At 37.1% G+C, this 18666-nt stretch overlaps 1 protein-coding gene across 4 annotated transcripts in view; it reads right to left on the reverse strand.

Annotated features, from left to right (window-relative positions):
* The window catches only part of LOC126259389 (uncharacterized), a 241129-nt gene that overhangs the window by 123083 nt on the left and 99380 nt on the right, over positions 1 to 18666 (reverse strand). For all 4 annotated transcript variants that reach the window (XM_049956150.1, XM_049956148.1, XM_049956149.1 and 1 more), the window contains exon 7: positions 8390 to 8466. In XM_049956150.1, the coding sequence (XP_049812107.1) occupies positions 8390 to 8466 (77 nt within the window). The remainder of the gene's footprint in view (positions 1 to 8389; positions 8467 to 18666) is intronic.

Consider the following 18666-nt stretch of genomic DNA (forward strand, 5'->3'; position numbering starts at 1 on the left):
GCTTATGGAGTGCTGATAATAGGCCATCACTCCTGTCACGCAGTAAATCAGAAAGTACAACCATCACTATCCAAACACAACTGTAGTCCAGTCTAGGGAAACCGCAGAGTGCCTGTAGCTCTCCTTGTAGAGGCAATGAAAGATAATAGCATCTAGTGATGGAAGAACTAAAAGTGAGACAGCTGCCAGATGGTCTTATATTGGCTCTCTCTATTATTTCATGTGACTGGCCTGTGAGATCAGTGGCTTCCCTGCCGTAGGTGCCTTCACAGGACATCAGTCACTCGGAAAAATGTCTTGAGTTAGTGAGGCATTACATATATCAGATAACACTGGGCTTATTATATGGGAACAAATCTTTAGTACTCTATTTGAAACACCATCAAAACCAGATGGGCTCCTGTTTTTGAGAGAACGTATAATTTTCTTAATTTTAGAAGTAGAAGTTTGTGATATATTCATATGATAGATTTTTATGACAGTTACTTTTTCCACATACTGTTGTGATTTCCCAGTTTTAATGTTTATCCCTATGCTTTCTGCTACATTCAAAGAGACCTGTACATCATACGGGAAAAAAATGGAAATTCTGCTTCTTATTTAATAAAATTCTGTGATTCTTCCTGATACTAAAGATATATGTTCTATATTACCTCATAATTTTCCTGTTTAAGTGCCTTCACAAAGCATTTGTGGAAACTGGTTTTAAAATGCTTAGCTGTCACACAAAATCTTGCTAAAATATGTCATTATTTAACTAGGGTGCTGATATTTCAACAGCAATTTGCTCGTGTAATATCTTTGAAGAAGGTATTTACTGTACTGTGAGTGTACCGTGAGCATGGATTTATTGCAACTGATGAACCTGTCAATACAAGTAGTTTACTTCTGTGGAACTTTTTTTTTTCCCTTGCATTTGTGTTGTAAACTTGTTGTGACTGTTTTAGGCATATTTTAATGATTTTTCAATACCAAAAGAGACGAGAAAAGATATATGGGTAACTCTGTTTCACAGAATATTCAGTGATCAGCATCCACAACATGACCTCTGCCCAAAAGGGAATACTTCATATGCACACCCCTCGCCAAAAGATGTTATGGTAGAACTGAAGCCTTATAAAAAGGTCTTTCAGATTCTAAACTACTCAAAAATGTGTACATGGCAAAACACAGGACCCAAATGAAAGTTTCAATAGTTGAATTTGGGACTGAAAGTCAAAAACTTGTTGGAATGTCAGCTTTTCTGATTGATGTGATGAATGTCATAATATGTTTTAACGGAGGAGTAACAAGCAGATTAAAAACCACGAGCAGACTAGGTATCAAGACTGGGAACAACATGAAAAATGGTCATCTAAGAATGGACAGGCAATGTGCCACTGAAGAAGAAAAAACTGCCAAAAGCATTACAAAGGAGGCCAGAACAACAACGAAAAGAAAGAAAACTTAACAATTTGAAACAGACACTCAGAATCAACAAGAATATGGAGCTGGAATGTTTTGACACGTTGTCATTGAGGAAAAAAGCACATGCAAATCTTTAGTTCCAATTTCCTGTAATCAGCATTTTTGCTTCCAACACTAAAGCTACAAAAACAAAATTTTGTATGAATACTAATACAGTGTTTACCTACATAGTGAACCAGATTATTCAACAATGTATTAAACACTTTAAGCTGGAGCATATCATGTGTTCTTAAATTATTATGAGAAAAAAAACTGACTTACAAAAATTTAAATAAGCAAAACAATAAATTGATAAATATTCTTGATTTATTCTTTTAATACGTTAATAATCAAAAGAATAAAAATTGTTTTGATCTTTTATTTTGAATAGTGTGGAAGTACAGTGTATATAAAGAAAAATTACACGTAATTCATTATGTAAGTTAAAAATCAATTTTTTCTCTATTATGATATCCACAATATGTTAATTGTTCTCACATAGAGGTCACAATATACTAATAGGCTATTTTCCTATGTTAAAAATATGGTTCAGATTGATGTTATTCTGACTGATTATAACATTTAAATAGCACTTACGGTCAATATTCTCAAAAAATATCTGTTATTTTTATATAATTAAAGCTTAAACATCATCAAATATAAAAATTTGGTTGTATGATCAAGAACACTCTGTTACTGGGTGATACTGTAGTGACAAAGACTAGGAGTGACATGAAGCTATGTGTGTTTTGTAAAGGACTATTAGTTGAGGTTACAAGGTTTTTATGTACTTTTTCTGCAAACAGCTTAGTTATTTAGTGATGGAACATGCAATTACAGCTTTTAGGTAACAACAGAAGGGAATTTTGTGAACAATGACAGTGGAAGCCTTGTGAAAGTTGATGCATTTATGCTCCACCCATTTAGAGCAACAATATGTGCAATGAAGAACATTCTTTCCCCTGTTCCCTGCAACACCATTACACTTGCTTAAAACTATGGAACTTTTGCAAATGGGTCCATATATTACAACTAGATTACGACTATCAGTCATTATGATTATGATGATGATGATGATGATGATGAGGTCCCAGACGGAGCATAGGGGACAATGCGGGAGACCCGCACCATCGACTAGGCAAGGTCCTAGCAGATCAGATTCCTCCGATCAGTCATGAGCTATGACCCAAAGCAACTAAAATTATTCTTGGCAAATCTTAGTGCTGACGTCCTCTGCAGGAAACACTCAGCAGAGGTACTGCTCCCAGCAGACACCCAGTGGTGCAACAATAGCACATCTGACTGCAGATACAGAAGTCACACATTCAAATCCTGGAAGGGTCATATATTTTTGAAAGTTTTACAAAAAATACGAAAATAGTATTAGCAAGAACTGATTGTAGCAGTTATTTCAATTGTGGGATGTATTACATATAACTTCACATTGATCTCAGTCTGAGAAATGGACAACAGACAATTCACTTTTTTGGAAATCCCACAGAAAATGAAGTGTAGGACGATGCAGTTTCCTGAAAGATATAAAGCATGTACAACATGCAGGTAACACAAATTTAAGGGCTGTGACAATTATGAGTGTAAACTACTGACAGCGTCTGAAGCAGACTTACTTCATCTTTATGTTAGACGATGAAACTTCAAAAATTTAAACAAGGAATCGAGCTGACATTGCAAAGATAAACATTGTTTCTAATAAAGTAAAAAGTGTGTGGTCATATTAACCAGAAAATATCTCTTTGAATGTAATGTGTGAGAACAACAACTAATGTGAAAACAGCAAGGAAAAAAATAATTTTGGTTGTTGATTGGTGTGATGAAGTTTCACAATTGTGATTTGATTTTCATACAAGAGAACTGTTGTTTTACAAATAAGTTAAAATATTCTTCTGGGTTGGATCTGAACAAACACTCTATGGACATCGCCTTATAAAATTCAACACACTACTGCTCTAACAAATGAGCTATTCAATAATTTATGTGAAGTTGGATAAAATGACACTAAATGATGTTATCCTTCATTGTAAAAATACAAGAGCACATCTAGGAGGCAAATTAATGTAAACTTCACAGTGCAACATGTCTTTAATTAAGTTAGTGAGCTTGTGCTTGAATGTGGTGGTAAATTGCCAGACAATGTAACTACATTTTAGGCATTTTCTCATTTTATGGAACACTCAAAAACAACTTTTAATAAGTTTTTATAGATGTATGTGCACAGTAAGGTACTATACATTATTTGTAACCCATGTTCCGAAAAGTAAATTCCAAAACAAAACATCACTGTGAATTAGCATTATGACAGGAGCAGCTAGATAGCTAGCCAGGAATGTCACAGACATCACATGACTCAAATGGAGCATTATAGTGGGCTTTCAAATTATTTGAATTTCATTTCCATTTTTATAAAGGAATACTGAAATTCAAGAGGAAAAAATGCTTGTTAGGAGCATAAGATGGCATTATTAATCATTTAAGACAATTTCCAGAAAACTATCAAATACCCTATTATTGGCTTCCAGTTTCACTTCTACATCTTTTTCAGTTTTTGTGTTATTATATTTCAAAATACAAACACAAAATACACCATGATGTCCATGTAACCTTAAAATATGATTATAAAACATATATGCTATATGTGAGTCATTATTTATTGCCCTTCCACTACATTCCATATAGCCTTAAGTCTGTTGTTGGAATTACTGATTTCTGAATTTATGTGCATGTTCCTTGATTTTTTAATAATCTTTCTTAGTAATTATGAGTAGTTTTTGTAGTGTACAAGTACTAAAGGATCTCTACTTGTTCATGTTGACAGATACATTTCCCTTTTCCTTCACAAGATACTTTAATCCCTCTAGTGATCCATGCTTTTTTTCTTCTTCTTCTTCTTCTTCTTTTTTTTTTTTTTTTTTTAACACATGGCTGTTTAATGTCCTTTCTGATTAGCTAATGCAGAAACCTATTTTCAAATACTGATATGTATTTATCATGGAAGAGATTAAATTTTATGTTAGCATTTGCTTCATTACAAATTTCACCCAGCCCATCTCTTGTCAACTATTCTTAAAAACATCTGTCCTGGAATCATTAGTTACCCTGATTTATTTCCACTGATGAGTATCCATACAATACAGCACTGTCTTATTTACTCTCAACAGTTGTCTATCATGACCAGAGAGAGCATTTGCTACTAGGTAAACAGTTATGTTTTGGCTCTGAGTTTTACCAAAGAAAACATTACCAATTAGGATCCTACTGTCTTTGTCCACCCTTGTCGGAAAGTTAGTTACCAAGATCAAATTGTACCGTCAAAATAAGGTTTCCAGATCACTTTTTTCCATCAGAATCCTTGAGAAAATCTACATTGAAGTCACCACACACAATTAACTGCTAGCCTGCAGCCTGACAGAAAGCATAGTAAGGAATCTTGATTCCCCAAAAGACAGTCCAAAAATTTCCAGTGACCTTTTTTTCAGTATTAATTCATAAGCACACCCTTTTATGTGCTAATCACTACAAGATCCACTTGACTTCATGTATCTAAACTTGTGTTCTATCTCAATAGATGTAACAACTCATTCTTTTCCTGTAGTAATGCATGACTAAGGTGCTAGTGCATAATCTTTTATACGTAACTTATCTAGCTCTGCGGCTATGTGATGGTCATATAGGCACAGGCTGTCTATCTCTTCAGAGCTATCTAAATTTTCCAAACAAACAAGACACTCTTCTACCTTATAATTCAATCCTCTAATATTTTGGTGAAATAAGCTAACCTCACTTCTCTGTGCATTCTTAACCCTCATGTGGATGTGCCTATGTACAAAATGCACCAACCACAAATAACATTTGTCTTGCATCATTCCACTGTTTTACAATTGTGAGCCCATTCTATTCCTTCATTATTGCTTCAGCTAACATAGCTATAAGTTGTGTTGTCATATGACCAAGGCAGCAGTTGTGAGATAAAAATAAATAGCAAGCTAGGTGATAAAAAATTTATGATTCATGCAAGAAAATGTCTTAGATTACAAGTGAGCAGCACAATTCCACAATGAGACAGTTGTTTACAAGATAATTAGTAATCAAGTAAGTGGTTATCTGGCAACCGATGCAAGTGAGCTGTTTTTTGTTTCAAGGGGCTGATTACTGTCGGGTAACACTTGTACACAGGAACAGAGTGATATAACGACAGTTTATTTTATTACTGTTTAATTAAAGAGTGTATTACCTCATATAATTTAAGTTTATGAAAAGCAGTACGTCCACTCGAGGACTGAGGATTCTGTGGGGATCTTCTGTTATTTTGACTTCTTTCAAAACAGGGTGCCTGAATCCCGATGCTAACCTAAAAAATGTGCCTCTCTGACACCAATAACCACAGGGATCTTACTTTGTGTGGTGGTGGCCTCTCATATATTATACGCAATAAACTCAAACCATTCAGGTGTAGGCCTTGTCTAGTATAATCCCACCTCGCAATTGTAACAACAGGCACTGCACACACAAGACACACATGAGATTTCATTTCAGTCAGCAGCAGCCCACTCAACTCGGTGTCCACATGACTCACAGAAATGTTAAAGCAAAGCTGATCATGGGGTTGCAGTATCTCCACAAAACTCACATTTGTACATGTAGCTGCTATTCCCATATCATCCAGGCCACCATTCCTAATTTGTTCTGTACCATTCCCATGGCTATTACCTAGCAGCAAGACTCTTTTCTTCCTATTCTCTTTTGTTATGGCCCTAAACTGAGTTTCTTTGCTAGAAGTCTCCTGCACACTAGTGTGACCTACAGCTGGATAAGGTTCTTCCCCTTCTACTTCAGGCAACAATGTCAAGCTTACTTGACACTGTAAGCTCAAATGTAGATGAAGTTGAGAAGCTATTGCCCCTTCACCCACTGCTTGTTACCTTTATTCAGTTTCCACAGTCTTTTTGCTCTGTTAACATACCTAGCTCAACTTTTGCATGTTCTAATAGAGCCTGAAGGGCACAAACCTTTGCCTCCTATTCAGTGATCCTCTTGTCTATCTTGCAGAGCCTACAGTTCCATGGGAGAGCCTGACTGAGTTCCCCATTTGATTCTCCACTACAGTCACCTAACTGAAAATCCAACCCACAATCTACACATACCACTCCCTCTTTGACTATCCTATGGCAATATCCACATTAGTCACGCACTGCAACACAGATTACATGCTTCAAATAGAATTAAATCACTTAACACATTTGACACTACACAATTTATCATTATTTATGAGCCACAAAAATTAGGCCTACAAATTAATGTTTCAGGTGTATGCTGTAACATAAAAAGTTAATATTTCCGCTTAGAAGAATTCAGCATTCTCTTAACTGTAGCAGAAGAGCTTCTGAGGTTTGGAAGGTGGGATGCGAGGTACTGGCAGAACTGAAGCTGTGGGGACAGGTCATGAGTCGTTCTTGGGTAGCTCAGATGGCAGAACTCCACTGCAGAGTGAAAATCTCATTCTGGATCCTCACAGTTGTCCTCCCTCACCGATTTCAAGCTATCCGAGTTTAAATTGCTATTTATCCCCCTATCTTTGTTTCAAAAGGGTGGTCCGCACCTATGAACCAACCCGCAGCTTAAATACACCAGCTCTCACAAACTTTATAAAACCTAAGATACCAACCCTATGGGTGGCCCTAGTTTTGTTTCCCTTTCACACTTCAGCGTCTGCAAACTACAAAATATAAGGCACTTATTACTGTCAATGGGAAAGGAATTGATGACTGCTTTACTGAAGATGTGTATTCATAAACTGAATTTCAGTAAACCATGGACAACTTAAGAAAAGCTTCCCTTTAACATACCTGGAGAACTACAGAAAAGATAAGTTTTGACGGATATTTTACCCTGACTTAAGTGTAACCCAAGAACATATTCAAGAATATACTACCTTTGAAAGCAATTTTTTATTTGAATTCAACTAATTTTCACTTTAGTCAGTCTTATTTTGGAGCATTATATGAAACGTGTGGTACAGTTGTACGGCCTCTTGCATTATTAAATCCTCTTCAACAACATAAGAAGGAGGTAGATTGCTACTCACCATAACGATTGGACACTGAGTTGCAGACAGACACAACAAAAAGACACTCACATCTACTTACAAAAGACACTGCCATCTCCGGCAGCTCAGACCAGCTTTCCAATCCAAGCTGCTGGATATGGTGGTCAAGTATACATGAGGTGTGCTTGCTTGTGTTCGTGGGTTTCTTTTTCTAAAGAAGGTTTCAGCTGAAAGCTAATGTGTAAATGTCTTTTTGTTGTACCCGCCTGCAACTCAATGGGTCATCTTTATGGAGAGTAGCAATCTGTTTTTTCCTTATATTGATCTTCCAACCTGTAGTTTCTGTTGTGTGATAAGCCCAATTCAAGTAATTCAGATTCATTTACCCATTCCTCTTTCTTTATATTTATAACAAGTTCGTGACCCACTTCATCTTACTCTTTCTCAAAATTCTTTCAAAATTTTCTATTTATTGTTATAATTCTCTCTACACTTTGTGACTGGTGGAATAGGACTAGAAATTATATGAGAACTAGGCCATGTTTCACCTTAAATTTGATGTGACGTAATTCAGTAGATACCTCTTAATCACTGGTATGTTTATTAGAGCATACTTTTTTTAATTCCTTCCATAAAATGTTTGCTCTATGTAGTAAGGGCTGTTTTCTTTCATTTTTGACATTTTAAGAGCTACAGGTAAAATATGAATTCCCAATGGTACAGCTGCTTTAACATTGTTGTTGATGATGCAGTAACACCTCAGCAGTTTCAGTTTCACCATCACCACCACCAGCACCACCACCATGATTGTTATTATTATTATTATTATTATTATTATTGCATTATTATTTTAATTTTTATAACTATTGTTTTTATACATACCAAATTTTTGCTGATCAATTGTAATTGACTGTTTATCAAATGTGCTGCCTCTACTTCTTTTCGCTCCACATTTTTGCCTGTAACAAGAAGAAAACTAATAATCACAATATTACAAAATTTCAGAAAATTTATTGGCAAGGCATGGCAGCAACAGCCACCAAGGCACTGATGGAACATGTAATTACTACATAGCAATAGTTAAATTAAGTTTCTCTAAAAACTGGTCAGCAAATATGGGTAGCTAATTTCAGTTACTATACCAGTGATGTCAGCCACATGGAACTGAGTTGATCATTGTGTAATGTGGAATTCCAACCAGAACAAAGCAAATATTGTTTTTAACTGGCTGTGTGAAAAAGGTTAATTATCTTATAAAGAATCTGCTGGCATGGATTACGTTCATCCACTTTATGAGAAAGCAGTACTGGCCTCTGACAGGCTGAAAGTCTGAAGATGCAACTTCCACAGAAAATAAGTTTTGATTCTTTTAATATTGAATAAATTAATAATATACTGATTGATGTGGTAAATGCAATGGTAAATTATGAATTATATTTGAGTCAAGAATTACTTATGAAAGTTGTAATTTTCACTGAAATATAAAGCAAAGAAGTACCATCACAATCTCTTTGATGGGGTGGCCCTTGTTGCTGTTGCAAATCAATGCTCTTGTCTTACCTTCGAACAGTGATTGTGTTTAAATGGGTCCATAAAGCCATGAGTTACTTTAAATGTTAGTAAAAGTCAACTCAACCTGAATTCCACTTTCTAAAGCCTTATTACTGAAAAAGAGCAACAGGAGACTGGCTGTTACTGTGTACAAGAAAGAACATGACCAACATGTTGTACTGAGGCTATTATGTTACAACTTGAGTCACTCAATATGAATGTTATGTTGACTTTGTGGAAGATGTGTAAATAAGATGAGCAACATCGTCTACCAGCTAGCTGCTTCCTATTCCTCTTTATAAGATATATTGCTCATCTGTAAATGAACAGCCATTCACTCGTATTATGTTCGAACCTTAATTATTATCTGGAGCAGTCCAGAGGATTGAAAGTTATTATGAGCCATAACTAGTGGCTAATCCAAAGCATAATTTCTTATGTCAATGATAAGAGTTCACTTACCAGTGGCAGATAGTTCACCCCAGTATCAAACAATAAAGTGCTGTGACCACTGTCTTCACTAAAACTAAAGTGAGATTTGCCAGGTAATAGATTACATGTAACCAAAATGTCAAATGGGCCCAAAAATGTGGAACAAGGTGGATGGGGAGTTATATTATAGCCAAGCATAAAAAGTTCTGTTTACTTGCTCTGATAAATGCTTATAGCCAAGCATAAAAAGTTCTCAGTTTACTTGCTCTGTCAAATGCAGATAAAATCCCCAGCTTTCAATGATAGCCCCGAGTGATGATGACGGAGGCAAAGTCTGATTGCCACAAAATTGATGGGCTTCCGCTTTTATATCTAGAAGATGGCATCTGACTGGCTTGATTACATCGTGAAGGCAACACAGAAATGGCGAGTACTTAGGTGACACCTTCAATTTGTATGCGTTTTTTATCCATGGTTGCTTGGAGCACCATTCCTTACACCAGGCCAGTAACTTGTGAGAAGTCTTCCTCTGTAATCTTTCATTACCAAGTCCATGCTTCCATGCATTGTGAAGTGCATAGCTGGTGTCTCTACTGAAGCTGTTTTCACATAGTCCAATTTCAACTGCTTCCCTAATAACTGAGTTCCAATAGCTCGAAGAGTGAGCGAGTATTTTCATTTGTTCCAACAATATCTTGTGTTTCTTTAAGAGGTTTTCCTTAGCCACCACTGAATTTTCTAAATATCTATATTGAAACTGGACAATGATGCTCAATGTAGCGATCGACATCCATAAAGACTGGCCCACATAACGTTTGCCACAATCACATGGAATATTGTAAATTGTGACTGTGGCAAATGTTATGTGGACCAGTTTATATCAATGCTGATCACTACATTGAGCATCATTATGGATGGCACAGCCATGGGGTCCCCACTGTCTCCAACCATCGCAAACTTCTTCATCAAGCAGTTTGAAGAGCAAGTTCCGAAATCTGCTGTATGCTGAAGACACTTGCTTAATATGACCTCATGAAGAAAATGCACTGCAGCAGTTCATCGAACAGATGATTGGTGTCCATTCTACAATAAAATTTACTATCGAGATGAGGAGGGATGGCAAGCCTCCATTATACCAAGTTTTAGTCGAGTGGAAGGCAGGGGGGCGGCTTCTTCATTCGTCTATGCATACTGACTGGTACTTAAACTTCAACAATTTTCACCACCCTGTATACAAGAATGCGGTCCTGAACACTTTATTATACACAGCAAAGACTCTCTCAGAAGGTGACCATCTAATGTCTGAATTTCAGGATTTGAAGCACGTGTTGTAGAGCCTTGAGAATTTCGACGCAAATTCTAGAGACCCTCAGCTTTCCACTGTTTCAAAAACCCGATATTTTACATACGAGTGTGAGAGACGGGAGAGTGTCTACCTCGCACCGGTTTTCTGTATGCGCAGGGTGGACATGTTTCAAGAGAATGTTACAAGGTGGATGGTTGATGGACGCGGGAACTGGTTGCCGCGCTAGTCACAGAAGTTACATGCCCAGCAGGAGCAGCAAGCGCGCCTTACTCTGTGACGGTGCTACATCAGTTATTATTGTGAACAGCTGAATTATGTAAAAGACAAGAAAATACACTTTTCAATTACCTACTTACTGATTCTCTAGAGTTGCGGATTGTGGACATGCAAGAACCTTGAGGGATTTTAGGAACTGTATTTATAGCGAATGCAACACAATATAAGATGGGAAAAAGTAATAATGTCCAGAGAACAGAGGGAAGATCTCAACTGTTTGACTAAGGAGTTTTTGGTGTGGGGAGGAAGTGTTTCTCACCCACATACATCATGCCTACACCGACGCAGTAACCAACCAATGTTGACGCAGTAACCAGCCAACTACGTCAACGCAGTAACCAGCCAACGACACAGACGCAGTAACCCGCCACCGTTGCTGACTGCAATGGCTGCTGTTCATCATTGCTGACTTCGCATCCGCTTGCCGATGCCAACACTGCAACCAATGTTCGACGCTGCCGGCGCCTGTGCTATTCACCGGTGCCGATTCTACACCTGCTTGCCGACGCAGCATAAAATTCAACGTCAGGTGAGTGTGAAATAAAAACTTTATTAGTCTAGTAAGAAGTGTTACAAAAGACTGTGGGGTGAACTTTTACTGTGTAATTGGTATAATTGAAATTAGTATTAGATGCTCACAAGAGCTGAAGTCTATAGGAGTATGGACTGTATACAAGAAGTTTGAGAGACATCAGAACCAGCCATGTCTATGAGAATTGCTAAAGAAGGGCCTGACTGGTCTGAAATAGTGAAATTGCGGGTGTCAACACTCGAGTCAATGACGTAGAGCGAAATTTTAAAGAAAAGCTAGCAACCCCGGCCACCATAAATATAAGCGGTCTGGAGGAACAGGTAGAGGAAATAATAGACCGAAAAGTTGCCAAGAGGGTAAACCCAAACAACGTTCCATCACGTTTAGCTTCAGAACTTATTGATAATTGGAGAAGTATAGATGATTTGTGGAAAGAGTTTAACCTTATCCAGGATAAGGTAGAGAAAAGGGTGGCTTCACCGAATGTAGTGTTGACTAGCGAGGTGGTGACAGATTTACAATGGGGAGCAAATTCTGGATTTTCCAAAATTTAAACCAGGTGGAGATGTATACCCAACTCATTTCTTAAAACTATTTAACCAAGCCTTGCCAAATAGTTGGGAAGATGCAAAAAAGATAGAATTCGCTGCAGGTTACCTTCTAGGAGAAGCCTCAGAGTGGGGCACAGTGATTAAAGAGAATTTCTCGTCCTGGGTGGACTTTCAGAAAAGGTTTAAGGAGAAGCATTGGTCAACAAGCACCCAAGAAAAGTTAATATCTGACTTGTGGGACCCAAAGTATTATAACAATACATGGGGTACGATGAGAAAATATTTTGACTGGCATTTAACAAGGGCAAAATATTTAGATAAACCCATGGAGGAAGAGGGATTGGTAAGAATTTTGATAAGGTGATTACCCACTTATGCTAGAAAAGACATATTATGTAGCAGGTGGAAGACAGTAGAAGAATTGTTATTCATTGTGGACGCACTTTATGCAATAAATAAAGACCGAAATGAGGACATGCATCAAAATGAGAAGCAGAACTACAGGACGAATAGTAGTAATAATAATAATAATAATAATAATAATAGCAATAGTAGTAACTTTAAAAGATGTGAAACTAATATGGCTAGAGTACAGCTGTTTAACTTGGACAGTGGTAACGAAAATAATCAAAAAAGACATCCACCCTCAAATATAGGCGCAGTAACTACACAGGAATTTGTACCTAGTAATAATAGAGCTCAAAATGGAGACATAATACCTCGATTTGGTAACCAGCCAGTAATTACCAATAATGAGGAAAACGCAATGCGATCTGGATCTGGATCCAGGGCCGGGGCCCAGGTCGTCGAAATACATTAGAAGGCCTACCTCATAATAAATATGCTTGCTTTACACATAAAGTACCAACAAAAGAACGGTTGCTACTAGAGGAACCTGGCATAACTACAGTTAATCCACAACTGATCATAATTGGAAAACTAGAAGATTTGGAAGTCGAGATATTTATTGATTCTGGTAGTGAGGAAAACCCTAAAAAGATTAAAAGAAAAAGGTATAACAATAAAATTGTCGAAATCGCACTATGCAAGGCAAGAACTAAAATTCTTGGGACATATCATAGGTGTACAAGGAATTAAGTCTGATCCAGAAAGTATAAAGGCCATTAAGTAGTGTCCACCACCTAGAAATAGAAACATCAGACAATTGAAGGGATTTCTTGGAATGGCAGGGTATTACAGGCACTACATATAAAGTCAAGAGTTAAACAGCGCTTGACTTGTGTGTCTTTTACGGAAGGGAGTACCTTGGAATTGGGACCAAGAGGCACATAACGCATTTGAAAGTGTAAAGCGGGCACTATCAGAATCACCGATATTGCACCATCTGTTGATGGCTGAACCATTTAAGATTTCAACCGATGCATCAGACTATTGTATAGCCGCAGAACTTTTCCAAGGCGAATGGGGTTTAGAAAGTATAGACCATAGGTCAATGGCTTTTGCTAGCCGGGGTCTCAACAAACATGAATTGAATTATACAGCAATAGAAAAAGAATTATTCACCATAGTATCGGGTATACAAAAATTCCGAACACTGATATGGGGGTCCGAAATACATGTCTATACGGATAACCAAGCTCTGTCATTTTTAATGAATAGTCAATTACTACATAGTAGACTGATGCGGTGGTTGTTGTTTCTTCAAGAATATGACATTAAAATCCAGTATATAAAGGTTTCGAAGAATGTTGTATCCGATGCTTTGTCCCGGCTACCAGTAGCCATAAAAGAACTAAAACATACAGAAGGACCTGGCATAATTTTTGCGATTAATTTTTTAACATTAGAATATCCACTTAACAACGTGCAAGAAATGGCTCAGAAAATAGCAGATACCATCCAACATGATCCCTATTTTACAGATGTACTTGCTATGTGTGTTAGGAAGTCGTTACCGCCTAATCAAGATGGAAGGTGGAAGATTATAGGACATAATTTGTTCTGGAGAGACAGTAAGACAACGCAACATTGGCGTTAATGTATACCGAATTTAGTAGAAGACGAGTTAGTGTGGTACATTCATAAGGGGTATGGACATTTCGGTATAAAGAAATGTATTGCACATATGAATAAGTTTTATTACTTTAAAAAGCTAGGACATAAATAGCATCGGTCATTAAAATTTGTGAAATTTGTCAGAAGGTAAAAGAGGATAACACGTTAAATACAAAATGTATCCAATTATTCCTAACTCCTTCAGATTTCTTTGGATCAATTCCAAAAGGGAAGGGAGGAGTGTCTTACATTTTTGTCCTCATAGAATGTTGGTCGAAGTATGTTAAGTTGTACCCTATTAAGAAAGCAAACACACCAATGGTAATACACTGTCTGCAACAATATTTCCTTGAGGTAGGAAAACTGAAGCGGTTCCTTTCCGACAATGGACCATAGTTCACTAGTAACGAGTTTAAAGAATTTCTAGCTTGGGGAAATATTCGTCAAATACTCATCTGCAACTATAATCCATCTTCTAACCCGCGTGAAAGGGTTATGAAAGAAATTGGGAAATTATGCTGCACATACTGCCATAAAGAACATATGTCATGGGCAATGAAAATTAGAGACTTTGAGCTTATTTTAAATGAATTACCACATTTATCAACTGGACTAACAACTTTGGAAGTAATAGGTAAACCCTTTGTAGGTGAACCTCTTATTAAATGCTTTACTTGGCCAGAACAACCTACTACTGATTACCAACTGAATCAAATGATAGTTGCTAAGAACTTCGTTAAGAGGGCAAAAAAATTAGTAAGTAAACATACCGAGAAGGCTATTGAACCTCAGTATAAGGTTGATGACCTAGTTCTAGTAAAACAGCATCTTCAGAGCTCTGCCCTGAAGAAAGAAACACACAATTTTTTTGAAAAGTATGTGAGGCCTTACCGAGTACAATCGGTAATCTGCCCTAAAATCTTATTTTTAGTGGATCCTACAACAGGAGAAGAAAAAGGGAAATATAATGTTAAGGAAATAAAGTGGTATATTCCCCAGGGACGTTGACATTCTACATTAACGGGCAGAGTGACGACCATCGGTTCCTGAGATGTTTTCAGTGTTACTTCCACATTAGCTTTCCTACACAGAATTCCCTTCAATTCTTCAACTACTCTGTGGTTTATTCTTGAATTCTTAAACTATCCTATCATGTTAATATTTAAGTGACCAAATATGACTACAAGATTGTGAATAATTTACGAGAATCACGAATAAACAATGATCTCTAATCATAAAATGGAACAAACAATAATAATTTGGTGGAATATCAGTATGATGGTACTTGGTAAGCAGAATGATATCGAGACGACATGGACCGAACATAGTATTTTATATGGGTATAAAGGTAATATGAAGTGACTAACTAGATGACTATTTTATACAATAGTGTATAATTTTCTAATTTTATAAAATCTTTTATAACTTTTGATGAGATGTGATGTAGACGGGGAGAGTTTATATTGATTTTGGAAGGACTGGGTAGTGTAAGTACAAGCATAACTAACACTAATCACACACCCCACCTTTCAGACAACCCTTGCAGACAAGTGTAACTGATTCTTCACCATTTGCCGTTCCATAGGTGTTGCTAAGATTTTCTTCAGGAGCTTCAAGGGTAATGGTGAGAATGTCCATTCTGCAGGATACGTTTAACATCCTGCCTCCTCTGGTTTCTCACTCAAGGACAGGTGAATTAGGGATCCTGGGGAAGGGGGTTGGGAAGGATTTTCCCGTCTTTGAGGCTATCTCCTTTCACTTCTTCAATCTTAGCAATTGTCTCTACTTTTTCCTTTCTTACATCTCATTTGAGTACCTATCTATCTTTCCCTCTTTCCATATGCATGCACTTCTAACGCTGAAGTCCTTCTCAATTTCCATGGTTTTCTATAACCTTCAACTTATTTTATGTAAGTAGGCTGAAGAATCAGGCTACATAACTACCCATATGCATACACACAAAGAAACACAAAGACACAAACAGGAAAAGTACAGTTTGAGAGCTTGTAAGAACTATCAAGGGTTGTAGGGGGAAGTACGTGCACATTGTAAAGCATGAGCACATGGTACTACAGGTGATGGTTCTACATTGGCTAATTCTAAAAATATATATGTATATAAATAAGAATGACTTTACAACTTATTGAATAGTGGAACTCTCTGATAACCTAAGTAAAGATAATACACTCTTGATAACCTAAATATATATGAGGGATAAGAATATCTTGTAGAACAAAGTGGCAATTATATCAATACGTTAGAAACAGTCAGAATCTAAATGCAGCAGCCCATTACAAACAGTATTGTAAGGTGCTTAAAAATGTTATTAGGAAGGCAACAAGTATGTGGTATGCAGATAGAATAGCTACGTCTCAGGATAAAATTAAAACCATATGGTCAGTCGTAAAGGAAGTGGCTGGTCTGCAGAGACAGGTCGAGGATATAGAATCACTATGATGTGTTACTGATAAGTCGCATATATGTACAGTATTTAATAATCACTTTCTGAATATAGCAGGTGAACTAAATAGAAACCTAGTCCCAACAGGGAATCATATAGCGCTCTTAGAAAAAAGTGTTCCGAGACGGTTACCTGAAATGCTCCTCCATGATACTGACAAGAGGGAGATTGAGTTAATAATTAAATCACTAAAGACCAAGAACGCTTATGGATATGACGGGGTATCTAGCAGAATGCTGAAGTATTGTTCTACGTATGTTAGCCCAGTACTTAGCCACATCTGTAACTTTTCCTTTAGGAGTGGTCGGTTTCCTGACCAATTAAAGTACTCGGTAGTGAAGCCACTTTATAAAAAGGGAGACAGGGATAATATTGACAATTATAGACCTATTTCTATGCCATCGGTGTTTGCTAAAGTTATCGAGAAGGTTGTATATACAAGGTTACTGGAGCATTTAAATTCACATAATTTGCTGTCAAATGTTCAGTTTGGTTTTAGAAATGGTTTAACAACTGAAAAAGCTATATTCTCTTTTCTCTGTGAGGTTTTGGATGGATTAAATAAAAGGTTGCGAACGCTAGGAGTTTTCTTTGATTTAACGAAGGCTTTTGACTGTGTTGACCACAAAATATTACTGCAGAAGTTAGACCATTATGGAGTAAGGGGAGTAGCTTACAATTGGTTCGCCTCTTACTTTAAGAACAGAAAGCAGAAGGTAATTCTCCGCAATATTGAGAGTGGTAGTGATGTTCAGTCCCAATGGGGCACTGTTAAGTGGGGTGTTCCCCAAGAGTCGGTGCTGGGGCCACTGATGTTTCTTATTTATATAAATGATATGCCTTCTAGTATTACAGGTGATTCAAAAATATTTCTGTTTGCTGATGACACCAGCTTAGTAGTGAAGGATCTTGTGTGTAATATTGAAACAGTATCAAATAATGTAGTTCATGAAATAAGTTCGTAGCTTGTGGAAAATAATTTGATGTTACATCACAGTAAGACTCAGTTTTTACAGTTTCTAACTCACAATTCAACAAGAACCGATATTTTGATCAGACAGAATGGGCATATTATAAGCGAGACGGAACAGTTCAAGTTCCTAGGCGTTCGGATAGATAGTAAGCTGTTGTGGAAAGCCCATGTCCAGGATCTTGTTCAGAAACTAAATGCTGCTTTATTTACCATTAGAACAGTATCTGAAATAAGTGACACTTCAACACAAAAAGTAGTCTACTTCACATGTTTTCATACGCTTATGTTGTATGGTATTACTTTTTGGGGTAATTCTTCTGATTCAAAAAGGGTATTTTGGCTCAAAAACGGGCTGTTCGAGCTATATGTGGTGTAAGTTCGAGAACGTCTTGTCGACCCCTATTCAATAGTCTGGGAATTCTGACATTGCCCTCACAGTATATTTTTCTTTAATGTCGTTTGTTGTTAGCAATATTAGCTTATTCCCAAGAGTTAGCAGCTTTCACTCAGTTAATACTAGGCAGAAATCCAATCTGCATGTGGAATGCACTTCCTTGACTCTTGTGCAGAAAGGAGTGCAGTATTCTGCTGCATCCATTTTCAATAAGCTACCACAAGAACTCAAAAATCTTAGCAGTAGCCCAAACTCTTTTAAGTCTAAACTGAAGAGTTTCCTCATGGCTCGCTCCTATTCTGTCGAGGAGCTCCTGGAAAATCTAAAAAATTAAGCAAATTCCAGTGTTACATTGCTGATTTTCTTTATTTAAACTTACTTGTCACCTGAATATGTTTTTTATATTTCATTTTATCTGTTTCTAATGTTGTTGTGGTCTTCAGTCCTGAGACTGGTTTGATGCAGCTCTCCATGCTACTCTATCCTGTGCAAGCTTCTTCATCTCCCAGTACCTACTGCAACCTACATCCTTCTGAATCTGCTTAGTGTATGCATCTCTTGGTCTCCCCCTACGATTTTTACCCTCCACGCTGCCCTCCAATACTAAATTGGTGATCCCTTGATGCCTCAGAACATGTCCTACCAACCGATCCCTTCTTCTGGTCAA

The sequence above is a fragment of the Schistocerca nitens genome, chromosome 5 (assembly GCF_023898315.1).
Source record: "Schistocerca nitens isolate TAMUIC-IGC-003100 chromosome 5, iqSchNite1.1, whole genome shotgun sequence".
Classification (NCBI taxonomy): domain Eukaryota; kingdom Metazoa; phylum Arthropoda; class Insecta; order Orthoptera; family Acrididae; genus Schistocerca; species Schistocerca nitens.